We start from the raw sequence: 15,109 nt of genomic DNA, 5'->3' as shown, positions 1-15,109 counted from the left end.
TAGCTGCTTGTGTTTGGAGACTGACTTCTATCACTCTTTCTGACTTCTATCTCAGTTTCTGTCCAGCGGGTGCTGCTGAGCCCCTCCACCGTCACAAAGCACTCACAGGCAGACACACTTCACATGGGCCAAGGCCGTTTAAGCAGCCTAGCTCTGCTGGCCATTGAGAGGACACTAGTCAAGTCCCTGGAAAAGACGCCTTGTTGGTACGACAGGGTCACAGATCATTTTGTTGAAAAGGAACAGAGGGTAGAATTTACGTATAAATAAACTTTTTATGATGTAGGCCGAAATTCCGCTCCTTGAAAGACCAGCATTCACCACTGCCGTGGACATAGTGTATCCTTGCACTGAGGAGCCAGGTGCCTGACAGTAAGGCACAGTAAGGGTTCTCTTTCCAATTGTAGAACATTCTTAAGCAGCTGAGCTACAATGTCGTTGGTATTTTGACCAGAATTATGCTGCCCTCACACACTGCAAGACCTGTATGTTCTTTCTTTCAGGAGCAGTGAACAAGATCTTTATCTCCATTCACTGCTCAGCTTCACATGAGGGTGGGACAAACTACTTTTAGAAGAAAGTCTCGGTCTTCAAACCATGGGTATTCTAACAATCCAGCTCCATATTAGTAACAATCTTTATCAGAGACAGAATAAAGCAACTCTAACACAGCTCAGTGGAACATCACAATGATTCTGAAGCTGTAACTTTAAGGTGAAAATGCTACTCAGTGTTGTTTTAAAGCAGAGATATCAGAGTGTGTTTCCTTTTCCCAGGCCAGTGTCTCTATTTCTGACTGGATTTACTGCAAATGGCGGTTTCATGGATTGATTGGCCTCTTGATTTTCATTGGTCTAGTTCAGTGTGGGCAGTGATTAAATCCTGGAAAACGAAACTACTCTCTACATTGTGCAACACTGAAACCACACTCATCACACCATCACACACAGATGCAGCTATGTGTACAATTACAGCCACGCCTCCTTTAAAGCCTGGGCGAGGTAGAACCTACCAATCCTTTTTAAAGAAACGAAACATAAAATAGTGAAACTCAGAGGAAGAGATAGAGAGAAAGGAAGGGAGAGAAGGAAGAAGGGTCGGGGAGAGTCTGAGTGAGACAGAAGGATAAAAACTTTTAAGGTAATACAACTCTATATATTTTTATATATGTGTGTGTGCATGTGTTTATATATAATGTGTTTTGTGTGAATTCCCAAATCATCAGTTCATTCAAAAATGTTAATGATGTAAATCATTTTTAACTCAACTTTACTTAAGTTAAGGTTCTCTCAACTTAATTTATGCTACTTAAAGAAAACGAATTCAGCTGAAACGACTCAGAAAACTGTGACTTTCATGTATTAATTTGTGCATTAGTTCAAGCAGTGTATTAACTTTAATAAGAATTTGTTATTTCTACTTTCTCGTAAACTCTTAACCAGCTGACAACAGCAATAAGAATGTTTTCCAGCCAACCAGATTTTGTGTTTACGTAAATAAATTTTTATTTGACTGCAACACACTCCAAAATAATTAAGACCAGGGGAAGTAGGACTAAGATGTTCATAGACTATTCAAGTTCCACTATTTTGGAACAGTTTGCCGTGAGCAGCTGAAAATATTAATAAAAGAGATTAAAGGCTAGAAAAAATATACAGAAGAATATAAACATTGTAGAGAAACATATCATCGATGTCCTATGAAAAGTATGTATCTCCTTAATAGCAACTTCACAGGAGAAGGGAAAAACATTCTTAAATTTCAATAGAAATGTGAATGTCAGTGTAAAAAGATTTTATTCCAAGTAATTTTGAAGCAATTCTATTGATCCATTCATCATGAGCTTTGTTCAAATAATGGAGTATTTTAAAAACGGACAAAAAGTAGAAACATTTTTCATTGAAGAGTGACAATATGCTGCCATCAGTGGGATGTCTTTTCTTGGGGAGTCCATGGTTATTTCAGCAATATGCCACAAGGTCTTATGCTGTACATATTAAAACTGTGTGGCTTTGTCAACACAGAGATGTGACATGGAGAGGAAAAATCTGAAAATAATGAGCACAAAATATTGAGCAGCTGAAGTGCTGAGTCTTGGTTCCTTCCGAGGTTTCTTCCTCGTGTGCTGAGGGAGATTTTCCTTGCCACTTTTGCCCCTGGCTTGCTCATAGGAGGCTTGGACCCGGATCTCTGTAAAGCTGCTTTGTGACGACTTTTTGTTGTGAAAAGCGCTATATAAATAAAATTTGATTGATAGATTGATTGATTGAAGATCTCTTTCAAGCAGAGTGTAGTATCCTGAGTTTCCAAATAATTGGACGATGTGATCATAGGCGTTTCTAGCCCTTTTTTTTTTACAGGTGCTAAAGCACCCCTAATTTGAGTCCAGGCACCCCTAAAAATAAGAGGAGATTTTTAAATGTAAGTTTATTTCTCATTAGCTGAAAAAAGTAAAAAAAAAAAAAAAAAAAAAAGAATGCATAGTAAACACATAGGGTTTAAATAAAATATTTTAACAAGGAAAATACAGCAATCCACCCTCCCCAATGGTATAATCCACTCTCTCTCCTACCCCTCCACTGCTTCTCTTCCTGATGCCATGTGCGCTCCTCATGTTTACTGAACTGAAGTCTGCAGGGTTACTACTCAGTTGTTGCTTAGCACCCCTAGAGCTCTGTTCCTAGAATTGCCCCTGAGTGTGATTAAAAGGAAAGGCGATGTAACACAGTGGTAAACACCTCTTTCAACTATTTTGGAGTGTGTTGTAGGTGTCACTCTACAAGTGTTTATATTTACTAATACAATACAATACATTTATTCAAAGAAAACATTGAAAATGTTTTCCTTTTGCTTTTTAAGCTGAAAAAAAGCATAAAGATAATGAAGAAATCACAAATTGTATTAATATTGTAGTTTACAAAATGTCCCAGTGCATGTCTCTCAAGGTAAACTTCCTACTTCGTTCAGACTTGCTGCAGTGGACTTTCAGGTTTAGTTGGAGTGTGTCTTATTCACTGAAACCCTGCCCATTGGCAAGCTGTAAATTGGTCTTAAATAATCCTTATCTCTTCCAACAGCTACAACACACTTTGATTACTTCAGACATGGCCATGGCTGCCTCTGGACAACTTACATTTAATCCACATGTCCACAAGGTGAATATGAATTTAATTTTTTGTTATAATCAAAAAATTTACAATTTTAATTACAAAAAATTACAATTTTTTGTTGTAATAAACATAATGAAAAATGTGTTTAAATGAACTCTTCCAGACTACAGACCATAAGATGTCCTTCAGCCCATCCACGTCTTGTGATGCTACAATACCAGACATATGCATGTCCATCTCCTCACATATCAACTGTCCCATCTGCATGGACATCCTCAGTAACCCCATCACCACCACCTGTGGCCACACATTCTGCAAAGACTGCTATGAGCGCCACTGTAACCAAATCAACCTGACATGCCCACTATGCAAAGCATACCAAAGGGTGAAACCCAGTGAGAATATCATGCTTAAAGGAATTCTGGAGGATTACCACAAAGCCCAGAAACTCAGGTTAAATAGTCTCAGTCTGAAACCAGGTGTGGTCATGTGCGACATCTGCCCTGAGGACAGCAAGGACAGAGCAGTCAAGTCCTGCCTGGTGTGTCTTCTGTCCTACTGCTCTCAGCATCTGAAACGACACCAAAGCAAGCAGCGACTCAAAGGCCACAAGCTTGTGGCACCAATTGAAAAGCTGGATGACCGGGCGTGCATGACCCATGGCCGGCCTCTGGAGCTCTACTGGCCCAAGGCAGGGAAATGCATCTGCAGTCTGTGTGTGGAGAAAGCCACGGAGGTGGTATCCATGGAATCTGAAAGAGGCAGGAGAGAGGTAGGTGGGGTTGTTTGTGTGGAGATATAGACGTTAAATCTGTGAATGTATGAATGAATGAGCAGCAAACTGACAAAAGCCACATTCATTAGTAATCAAAGGTCAAACCAAGAGGTTTGCCTTGTCATGAAAGAGATCTAAATATGCAAGTGTGTGTGTGTGTGTGTGTGTGTGTGTTTTCCTTACAGACAGAGTTGACCAAAATTATAAAAGTCATGGAGGACAGAATACAGCAGAGGGAGGAGAAAGTGAAAGAGTTTCATCTCTCAACAGCCAACTGTGTGGTAGGTCCCCATAACTTCCACCTGCTCATACAACATGGTCTCAATTCGAAGACCCCAGTTTACTGCAGTGACAGGAATACAGTAGAATAAATGTTGGGGCACTGCAGTGAGGATTCTTTGGCATACTACCACATAAACATTAGTGTGGTCAGATCCTGGTCATTTTTTCCAGGCCTGTACCTTTATAAATCCACCTGAGGGATCCATTTGTTCCAGACACTGTGAGGGATTTTGTGTACTATCCAATGCATTATTAACTCTTTCCAGGCTGTGATTGACCGGGAGCAGGAGGAGATAAAGAAGGTGTTCCTGGCTGTGAAGGAGGTGGTGCAGAGGGCAGAGGAGGAGGCTCTGAGGCCATTAAAGGAGAAGAAGCGGAGGGTGCAGAGTGAAGAGAAACAGCTGAAGGAAGAACTCCAGAGAGAGATTGGTCATTACAGTCAGGGCATCGATAAATTAAAGAAGCTCTCACAGGAGGAAGACCACATCCTCTTCATCCAGGTGAGTAACACAACAAGGACAAAATCTCTGTAGTTTATGTATGATTTTAGACCTCTCAACCCTCTTAAAAATAATGGTGTTTTATGTGATGCCATAGAAGAAACACTTTTATTTCCATAAAGAACTGTTTGTGTGAAGAACTGTTTAAATGTTTAAAAATCCTTCTCTCGATCTTAAGGTTCTTTACTCATTTAAAGATATTAGCAAACATGGTTCTTCGTGGAACCAAAATGGTTCTTCTATGCCATTGATCAAAGAACACAGTGTAGCTAGTGTTTGTCTTTGAACACAGTAATCATTTCATGCTTTTCTATGGAGATTATGTAAGTGGTGTCCATACACACATCACAATCTGTTCCTCTCCTTCCTCAGAGCTATCCCTCCGTCCCAGCTTCAGACAACGCCAAAGACTGGACAAACGTTACCATGGATACAGACCTGACCCTCAGCACCTTCAGGAAAACAATGATGACCTTGATGTCCGACATCGAGACTGAGCTGGAGAAACTCTCCAACATTGGTGCGGGAAACATTTCCAAAACAATTCCAAAGTTTGAAAAGGGTTTTCCAGTGTTTCCACAGTTTGTTTCTGAAATATTTGCATGTGTTAATGTGTTTCTCCTTTTCCTCACAGAGATCCAGAGGATCAAGAAGTTTGCAGGTAAGAATCATCACGTGCTCCCTATCTCCAGCTTTCACACGTTGGGTTCAGTGGGCTTGAGTAGATCCTGAAGGAGTTTAGCTGTTACGTCTGTGGGATGGGGACCCTCCAAACCAACATTATTTAACATCCCTATAGGTCCTCACACTTCTTGTGAAGAGAGTGGACCTAGGAAGTTAGTGTCCACCCTAGTTTGGAGCCTGGTTAGCATACCGTCGTGGTCATTGGCCATTGGTCATTGATGCCTGCAAAGGCCTCACCAAGCAATGATTTTGTTTGCGAAAGGTGCCAGAGTTGTGGTTATCTCTGTGTTCTTCAGCTGTTGAAATTATGGAAAATGCTGAGCAATAGGGTCTCATTAGGATCCATCAGTCCCAGCAAACCAGAGAGACAAGGCAGGCTTGCTCTTAAGTGAGGGAAAGCTTTGCACCATCTGAATCCTGAAACAGAATCCCAAAAAACAAACATCAGCTTCTCAGGGGCGGCTTAAGAACTGCATTGTACATGACTTTGGGATCCAGTGCTCCACCACAGTTTGGACCTTCGCACACATACAATAAAAGGTCCCAAATAAACAAGTCAATGTTCCATAGAGTGGGTCTCCCACCCGTGTTTCAGTTGAGTTTGGTTCAGAATCTCACCAGGGGTCCATGTAATGCTTGACTTATGTCCTGAATTTTCACAGGGGAAAATGACTGCTCCATATCATAACCCACATGTCTTTGTCCACTCTTTCAGTCGACGTATCTCTGGATCCAGACACTGCTTATGATCAGCTGCTGGTGTCTGATAACTGTAAAGAAGTGCAAGACTCTGGACACAAGAACGATGTCCAGGACACTCCGGAAAGATTTGATCTGTTCGGCAGCGTCTTGGGCCAGAATAGGTTGACTGACAGCAGGGCATTCTGGGTAGTGGACGTTGGGGACAAACAAGGCTGGGACATTGGTGTGGCCACAGAAGACGCTAATAGGAAGGGGGCGTTGTCCCTCAAACCAAGCCAAGGCTACTGGGCTATCGTTCTTTACGATGGGGATCATTACGCAGCGCTAGAAGATCCTCTGACTCCACTAACTCTCCAGGATAAGCCCCGGAAGGTGGGAGTGTTTGTGGACCAACGGGAGAGAGTGGTCTCCTTCTATGACATCGAGGCTAAAACCCACATCTACTCGTTCACTGACTGCGGGTTCTCTGCAGTGATTCGGCCCTATTTCAGCCCTCATCTGAACCAGGCGGACAGAAACTCAAGCCCATTGGTCATTTGTCCAGTCGACCACAGTGACTGACGTACACAATGAGCCGAAAGGTTTTAGACACTCGTCTAAAGTTTCTGTTCTGTTCTGGAATCCAGCGTATTACATATTCATACCCTTTTGACCCCAGCTGTGTAGATGGTGGAACATTTCTGTGAGGATCTGATGGCACAATAATGTTGGGAAAGTCAGGTACTGACACTAGCACTTGGCATTGAGTACGTTGACCATGGTGAACATATTAGAACAGGTGTCTACAAACCTTTAGAAGATCTCGGAATGTTAATAAATGCAAATATTTTTTATATATCATAGACATTTACTTTTTAATGGAATGGAATAATGATGATTGCTTATGTGGGTTTATGATTTCAAACCATACTGTGGTAGCGTGGAGTAACTTGTGTGTTCCTTTATTAGAGTGTAAATAAATCTACACTGATCAGCCATAGGGTGGCACAGTGGTGCAGCAGGTTAGTGTTGCAGTCACATAGCTTCAGGGACCTGGAGGTTTTGGGTTCAAGTCCCGCTCCGGGTGACTGTCTGTGAGGAGTTTGGTGTAATAAGGGGTTACAGATAATAAATGAATGATCAGTCATAACATTAAAATAACATCCTCCTTGCTTCTCCACTCATCCTTTTGGGCAGCACCACTGCTCCCTGTGATATTGTGGTTGTGGTGGTGGTGTTATTGTTGTTTCATTCCCCCTATCTGTATCTCAGCTTCTCTATATAAAATAAGGTTTATATATAACAAATTCATATTTTTAAGGGAAATATTTTTTGGAAAATATATAAATGCATGTTTCAGGTGATATGTATTTCATATATTTAATTTTTAATAAAGGTATATATTTTTTAACAAATAAATAAGTAAGTGGTCAATTTATTACTGGAGGTTGTGGGTTCGAGTCCCGCTCCGGGTGACTGTCTGTGAGAAGTTTGTGCTCCAGTTTCCTCCCACAGTCCAAAAACACACGTTGATAGGTGGATTGGTGACGCAAAAGTGTCTGTAGGTGTGAGTGTGTGAGTGAATGTGTGTGTGTGTGTGTGTGTGTTGCCCTGTGAAGGACTGGCGCCCCCTCCAGGGTGTATTCCTGCCTTGCGCCCAATGATTCCAGGTAGGCTCTGGACCTACCACGACCCTGAACTGGATAAGGGTTACAGATGATGAATGAATGTTCAGTTTCAGTGACCCTGTTCATCAATGTGGGGTGGTATGTTGGTGCAGCAGGTAGTGTCATAGTCGCACAGCTCCAAGGACAATTGCCACTCCGGGTGACTGTGAGTTTGGTATGTTCTCCCTGTGTCCATGTGGGTTTCCTCCCTCGGTCAAAAAACAACAGGTAGATTGGCAAATCAGAAGTGTCCGTAGGTGTGAGTGTGTGTCGCCCTGTAAAGGACTGGTGCCCCCTCCAGGGTGTGTTTTCACCCTGTGCCCAGTGATTCTGGGTAGGCTCCGGACCCACTGAGACCCAGTGGCGGTTTTAGGCGGGGGGGCCAGCAGGGGTCAGTACCCCTATAAAAACAAGCTCAGCCCCCCTAAACGAGGAGCGAGTTACCTTACTCTTGACACGCGATTACAGCCAGATTCAGGTGAGGGAAGAGCCCAGGCAACTGCACAGAATGAACAGGAAGAGCAGGAAACATGGTCAGTTGGTTTGGACAGTGAGGACACCATAGAGCAGGTAAAGACAGATGGACATCCTGTGAGTGACGCTGAGGATGAGGTGGAAGCTGAGTGTGAGAAGCAGAGATAAGAGCCATTTGCGTCCACAAGCACAGCACCATCAGGTTTGTGATGTTGAAAAACTCTGTTAATCAGTTTATGTGGCATCTATAAATATGTGTAGGTTTATGATTGCTTGAAAGTAGTCAAAACATCCCTGTCATATTTTGATGTATATAAGATTAATGTTAGATGCTTGCTGTAGAATTACGTATAGAAAAGAATAGAACATTTTTCAAACAACAATTCAAATTATTATTTTTTTACTCCAGACATCAGCAAGTGCAGAGATGATCCACCAGTGCAGCCAATTTTAAAAATGTATCCAAGGACTCTGATGGGAGACAGGAGGAGGAGTTTCAAGGCAGCCTGGTACAATATCCACCCCTGGCTTGAATATTCAAAAACGTCAGACTCTGCGTATTGCTACGCAGACATTTTAGTCCTCCCGAAAGCTCAGAGACTGTATTTGACTCAGCAGCTGGATTCAGTAATTGGAAGAAGGCGACTTACACAGAAGGAGGATTTGCAATTCATACAAGGTCTGAGAGGCACAAACAAGAAGTGATTGCATGGAGAGACCACCAGAAAGCTATAAAAAATAATGTAACACACTTGAATACTCTAAACAAGGAACACAACAAACAGATTAAAGAAAATCGGGACTATATTAAAACAATAGGTGAAGTGTTGCTACTGACATCAATGAGTCTACAGATTCAGATAATAAAGGGAACTTTATGGCAATTCTAGAAACAATAGCTAAGCATGACAAAACTGTGAAAAAAAAGGTTGATTTCTATTCATAATGCAAAATACACAAGCAAAATAATTCAGAATGAGGTTTTGAGTTGTTTGGCAGACTTGGTTCGAACAAAAATTGTAGAAGAAGGGAAAGACAGTGAGGTTTTTAGCATTATGGCAGATGAGACCATTCATTTTCATTATCTGTAACCGCTTATCCAGTTCAGGGTCGCGGTGGGTCCAGAACCCCGCCTCTTGGGCAAAAGACAGGAATACACCCTGAAGGGGGCGCCAGTCCTTCACAGGGCAACACACACACACATTCACTCACACCTACAGAAACCTCTGAGTCGCCAATCCACCTACCAACGTGTGCACCCGGAGGAAACCCACGAAGACATGGGGAGAACACACCAAACTCCTCACAGACAGTCGCCCGAAGTGGGAATCGAACCCACAACCTCTAGGCCCCTGGAGCTGTGTGACTGCGACACCTACCTGCTGCACCACCGTGCCAATGAGACCAGATATATATAAAAAAGAACAGATGTCTTTAGTACTCAGGTACTATTTCAAAGGAGCTGTCCATGAGAGTTTCCTCCATTTTGAATCTGCTGATCGATTAGATGCAGCAGGGATTACAAAATTATACACATTTTAGAAAGTCATGGTCTTCAATACAGAGACAACCTAGTAGGCCAAGCATACGACAGTGCTTCCGTCATGAGTGGGAAGTACTCGGGTGTCCAGGCACGTATTTAAGAGCAAGCAAAGCTTGCCTTTTACGTCCACTGCAGTGCACACTGTCTTAATTTAGTTTTATTGGACACAGTCAAAACTGTTCCTGAGGTAGAGCAGTTCTTCTGCTTACTGGATAGATTGTAGGTCCTCACATCTGGGTCATATGTGCATCAAAAATGGTTCAGTGTACAAAACGAAATATATGGAGGTGCAGCCAGGGAGCTCCAGAGATTAACTGATACACGTTGGGCATGTCGGTATACGGCTTTACGTATTATTGATAGACTGCCTGCCATTAAGCGGGTCCTTCATGAGATAGCCCAAGAACACAGTGGTGACAGATCTGTTGAGGCACGAGGTCTGCTTGCACTGGTAGATTTACAATTCATTGTTTATCTTGTTACATTCTATAAAGTGTTTGGAGAAACAAAACTTCTGTCAGATTTGCTACAGTCTCCATCGCTTGACCTCTCAAAGGCTGTTGATTTAGTCGAAGCCTTAGTTCAGACTTTGAATGACTACAGAGATGGATCCTTTTTTGATAATTTGTGGAATGAAGTGCTGAGAAATGCGACACTGCAATCTAGCCAACTACAAAACAAATAAAGCTAAGCTCCCAACTTGCTGGACACTGTGTGCTCACTACTGTAGGTCAGAAAAGATTAGATAAAGAGAGTTTTCATACAGCCTTTTTCTACCCTGTTTTAGATCAGATGCTCACTGAGCTTAACAGGCGGTTCTCCAGCAGAAACTGTGACATAATGAATGGCATCCAAACCCTAAACCCCCAAAGTGATGCATTTCTCAGAGAGGATGTTTTGTTTTCATTTGCTAAAATCTATGATTCAAACATTCCCAATGAGTTTGATGTGTCACATGACCCTCTTCCCGTTGAAAAAACAAAGTTGGATCCAAAATGGCCGACTTCAAAATGGCTGCCATGGTCACCACCCATCTTGAAAAGTTTCCCCCCTCCCTTATACTAATGTGCCACAAACAGGAAGTTTATCAAACATTGAAGACTTAGTACATGAATTACATCAGTTCAGGACAATTTTAAAAAGGAAAATACAGAGTGGTTTGCCAAGACCCTTTAGTGTTGTAGAGTTGGCATCGTTCATTGAACCTTATAAAAGAAGTTTTTTGAGCTGTTTAAACAGAGCAAAGTAGCTGTTTCAATCCCTGTTAGCACAGCTTGTTGTGAGCGTAGTTTTCCTGCACTAAAGCTGGTCAAAACCTACCTTAGGTCCACTATGGCAGATGAGAGACGGAGTAATTTGGGTGCACTGAGTATTGAGTCCAGGAGGCCTAAAATTTGGATGAATTTGTGGATCTGTTTGCAAGAAAGCATAAAAACCATAGAATACAATTGATGTAACAGAAATTGAATATGAAGCTGCAAAGTAGCTGTTTCAATCCCAGTTATTTTCTGTGCTAAAGCTGGGGTCCACCATAGCTGGTAATAGACAGAACAATTTGAGCGTACATATTGAGTTAAACAGGGCAAAGCCTTAAACTTGTATGAGTTTGTTGATATGTTTGCAAGAAAGCATAAAAAACATAGAATCATAGAATCAGTTGATGTAACAAATTGAAAAAGCTGAAAAGACTAAAATGAATAATTAACATTGTTAGGGGCGGCACGGTGGTGCAGCAGGTAGTGTCACACATCTCCAGGGGCCTGGAGGTTGTGGGTTCGATTCCCGCTCCAGGTGACTGTCTGTCTGACTGTCTGTGAGGAGTTGGTGTGTTCTCCCCGTGTCCGCATGGGTTTCCTCCGGGTGCTCCGGTTTCCTTCCACAGTCCAAAAAAAACACACGTTGGTAGGTGGATTGGCAACTCAAAAGTGCGTGTGTGTGTGCGTGTGTGTGTGTGCGTGTGTGTGTGTGTGTGTTGCCCTGTGAAGGAATGGCGCCCCCTCCAGGGTGTATTCCCGCCTTGCGCCCAATGATTCCAGGTAGGCTGGAATGGACCCACCGCGACCCTGAATTGGATAAGGGTTACAGATAATGAATGAATGAACATTGTTAGGCAGCCTTGAATTGTGAATTTGTTGATCTGTTTGTATGAAACATGTGAAAATGTAGAATTCAGAAAGTATTTCTATTGAAAACTGCATAAAAAATTCTGAATTAAATCAAACGTCGACTTTTTTCCTTTTAATTCCTGCAATGAAGACTGTTATAGGCCTCTCTAACATTGCCACTGGCCCCAGCCTGGCCCCACTACTTTAAATGATCTAGAACCGCCACTGCTGAGACCCTGAATTGAATAAGCGCTTACAGACAATGAATGAATGCTCATCAATGGTCTGGACACTTGCAGGACCATCACTGAGCAGGTAATATTTAGGCAGGCAACCAACAAGTCGTTAAATCTGGTCATGGCCACAGCTTCCTAGACTTTCCATGATACAGGTTAAATATAAAAAGGTTAAAATAGAAATAATAAGGTTAATAAATGAGAATATAAATAAACGTAATAACTGTGACACTATCTCTGTCGCCTTCCGGACTGCTTCTTCCTGTTCAGGGTCACGCTGGGTCCACAGCCCACCCAGAATCACCGGACACACGGCAGAAACACAGCCTGCGCCGGGCAACAGCCAATCACAGAGCGTCACACACTCACCCAGTCACTCACACAGGGCACACACTGAGAACTGCGGATTATTTACACACAGTCCACCGACAGCGTGTGTTTATGGGAGTCTGTGGGGACAGATGAGCTGGACCTGAGTGAGAACAGTTTTAAGGGTACGAGTTTACTTTTTAATCGCGGGTTTTTAAAGTCACAGCAGTGTTTTCACTCGCTCCGTGTCCCTTCAGATGCTTAGAGGAGTCTTTCACGCCGTGTACAGTGTTGTTCCCTGCTGTGTTTAGTGCTGTTTTACTCTTGTGTTTACACCTGTGTTTGTTGGTGTTGAGTGCTGTGTTCAGTAACGTATCTGGTGCTGTTTTACTCTTGTGTTTACACCTGTGTTTGTTGGTGTTGAGTGCTGTGTTCAGTAATGTATCTGGTGCTGTTTTACTCCTGTGCTTTACACCTGTGTTTGTTGGTGTTGAGTGCTGTGTTCAGTAATGTATCTGGTGCTGTTTTACTCCTGTGCTTTACACCTGTGTTTGTTGGTGTTGAGTGCTGTGTTCAGTAATGTATCTGGTGCTGTTTTACTCCTGTGCTTTACACCTGTGTTTGTTGGTGTTGAGTGCTGTGTTCAGTAATGTATCTGATGCTGTTTTACTCCTGTGTTTACACATGTGTTTGTTGGTGTTGAGTGCTGTGTTCAGTAATGTATCTGGTGCTGTTTTACTCCTGTGCTTACACATGTGTTTGTTGGTGTTGAGTGCTGTGTTCAGTAATGTATCTGGTGCTGTTTTACTCCTGTGTTTACACCTGTGTTTGTTGGTGTTGAGTGCTGTGTTCAGTAATGTATCTGGTGCTGTTTTACTCCTGTGCTTTACACCTGTGTTTGTTGGTGTTGAGTGCTGTGTTCAGTAATGTATCTGGTGCTGTTTTACTCCTGTGCTTACACATGTGTTTGTTGGTGTTGAGTGCTGTGTTCAGTAATGTATCTGGTGCTGTTTTACTCCTGTGTTTACACCTGTGTTTGTTGGTGTTGAGTGCTGTGTTCAGTAATGTATCTGGTGCTGTTTTACTCCTGTGCTTTACACCTGTGTTTGTTGGTGTTGAGTGCTGTGTTCAGTAATGTATCTGGTGCTGTTTTACTCCTGTGCTTACACATGTGTTTGTTGGTGTTGAGTGCTGTGTTCAGTAACGTATCTGGTGCTGTTTTACTCCTGTGCTTTACACCTGTGTTTGTTGGTGTTGAGTGCTGTGTTCAGTAATGTATCTGGCGCTGTTTTACTCCTGTGCTTACACCTGTGTTTGTTGGTGTTGAGTGCTGTGTTCAGTAATGTATCTGGTGCTGTTTTACTCCTGTGTTTACACCTGTGTTTGTTGGTGTTGAGTGCTGTGTTCAGTAATGTATCTGGTGCTGTTTTACTCCTGTGTTTACACCTGTGTTTGTTGGTGTTGAGTGCTGTGTTCAGTAATGTATCTGGTGCTGTTTTACTCCTGTGCTTTACACCTGTGTTTGTTGGTGTTGAGTGCTGTGTTCAGTAATGTATCTGGTGCTGTTTTACTCCTGTGCTTTACACCTGTGTTTGTTGGTGTTGAGTGCTGTGTTCAGTAATGTATCTGGTGCTGTTTTACTCCTGTGCTTTACACCTGTGTTTGTTGGTGTTGAGTGCTGTGTTCAGTAATGTATCTGGTGCTGTTTTACTCCTGTGTTTACACATGTGTTTGTTGGTGTTGAGTGCTGTGTTCAGTAATGTATCTGGTGCTGTTTTACTCCTGAGCTTACACATGTGTTTGTTGGTGTTGAGTGCTGTGTTCAGTAATGTATCTGGTGCTGTTTTACTCCTGTGTTTACACCTGTGTTTGTTGGTGTTGAGTGCTGTGTTCAGTAATGTATCTGGTGCTGTTTTACTCCTGTGCTTTACACCTGTGTTTGTTGGTGTTGAGTGCTGTGTTCAGTAACGTATCTGGTGCTGTTTTACTCCTGTGCTTACACATGTGTTTGTTGGTGTTGAGTGCTGTGTTCAGTAACGTATCTGGTGCTGTTTTACTCCTGTGCTTTACACCTGTGTTTGTTGGTGTTGAGTGCTGTGTTCAGTAATGTATCTGGCGCTGTTTTACTCCTGTGCTTACACCTGTGTTTGTTGGTGTTGAGTGCTGTGTTCAGTAATGTATCTGGTGCTGTTTTACTCCTGTGTTTACACCTGTGTTTGTTGGTGTTGAGTGCTGTGTTCAGTAATGTATCTGGTGCTGTTTTACTCCTGTGTTTACACCTGTGTTTGTTGGTGTTGAGTGCTGTGTTCAGTAATGTATCTGGTGCTGTTTTACTCCTGTGCTTACACATGTGTTTGTTGGTGTTGAGTGCTGTGTTCAGTAATGTATCTGGTGCTGTTTTACTCCTGTGTTTACACCTGTGTTTGTTGGTGTTGAGTGCTGTGTTCAGTAATGTATCTGGTGCTGTTTTACTCCTGTGCTTACACATGTGTTTGTTGGTGTTGAGTGCTGTGTTCAGTAATGTATCTGGTGCTGTTTTACTCCTGTGCTTTACACCTGTGTTTGTTGGTGTTGAGTGCTGTGTTCAGTAATGTATCTGGTGCTGTTTTACTCCTGTGCTTACACATGTGTTTGTTGGTGTTGAGTGCTGTGTTCAGTAACGTATCTGGTTCTGTTTTACTTCTGTGCTTTACACCTATGTTTGTTGGTGTTGAGTGCTGTGTTCAGTAATGTATCTGGTGCT

The 15,109-nt window shown here is 42.5% G+C and overlaps 1 protein-coding gene and 1 long non-coding RNA gene across 2 annotated transcripts; both read left to right on the top strand.

The window, feature by feature from the left end:
• The first annotated feature begins 1,076 nt into the window (after nucleotides 1-1,076).
• LOC136686240 (uncharacterized) lies at nucleotides 1,077-3,703 on the top strand. The gene is made up of 3 exons (XR_010800296.1): nucleotides 1,077-1,140; nucleotides 3,078-3,155; nucleotides 3,274-3,703. It is a non-coding gene; the product is annotated as an uncharacterized lncRNA (long non-coding RNA).
• Nucleotides 3,704-3,762: 59 nt separating this feature from the next.
• LOC136687758 (E3 ubiquitin-protein ligase TRIM39-like) lies at nucleotides 3,763-7,194 on the top strand. The gene is made up of 6 exons (XM_066662304.1): nucleotides 3,763-3,882; nucleotides 4,071-4,166; nucleotides 4,434-4,667; nucleotides 5,040-5,187; nucleotides 5,302-5,328; nucleotides 6,067-7,194. The coding sequence occupies exons 1-6, from the start codon at nucleotides 3,763-3,765 to the stop codon at nucleotides 6,612-6,614; spliced, it is 1,173 nt and encodes a 390-aa protein (XP_066518401.1). The 3' UTR covers nucleotides 6,615-7,194.
• The last annotated feature ends 7,915 nt before the right edge of the window (nucleotides 7,195-15,109 follow it).

The sequence above is a fragment of the Hoplias malabaricus genome, chromosome 2 (genome assembly GCF_029633855.1).
Source record: "Hoplias malabaricus isolate fHopMal1 chromosome 2, fHopMal1.hap1, whole genome shotgun sequence".
Lineage (NCBI taxonomy): Eukaryota > Metazoa > Chordata > Actinopteri > Characiformes > Erythrinidae > Hoplias > Hoplias malabaricus.
This window is presented reverse-complemented; position numbering and strand designations above follow the sequence as displayed.

Excerpts from the sequence above, each read along its gene's own strand:
- LOC136687758 (XM_066662304.1), top strand. The coding sequence starts at position 3,763 with ATGACCCATGGCCGGCCTCTGGAGCTCTACTGGCCCAAGGCAGGGAAA. Across the intron at positions 3,883-4,070 it reads CTGAAAGAGGCAGGAGAGAG|ACAGAGTTGACCAAAATTAT; the intron begins GTAGGTGGGGTT and ends TTTTCCTTACAG. Across the intron at positions 5,329-6,066 it reads GAGGATCAAGAAGTTTGCAG|TCGACGTATCTCTGGATCCA; the intron begins GTAAGAATCATC and ends CCACTCTTTCAG.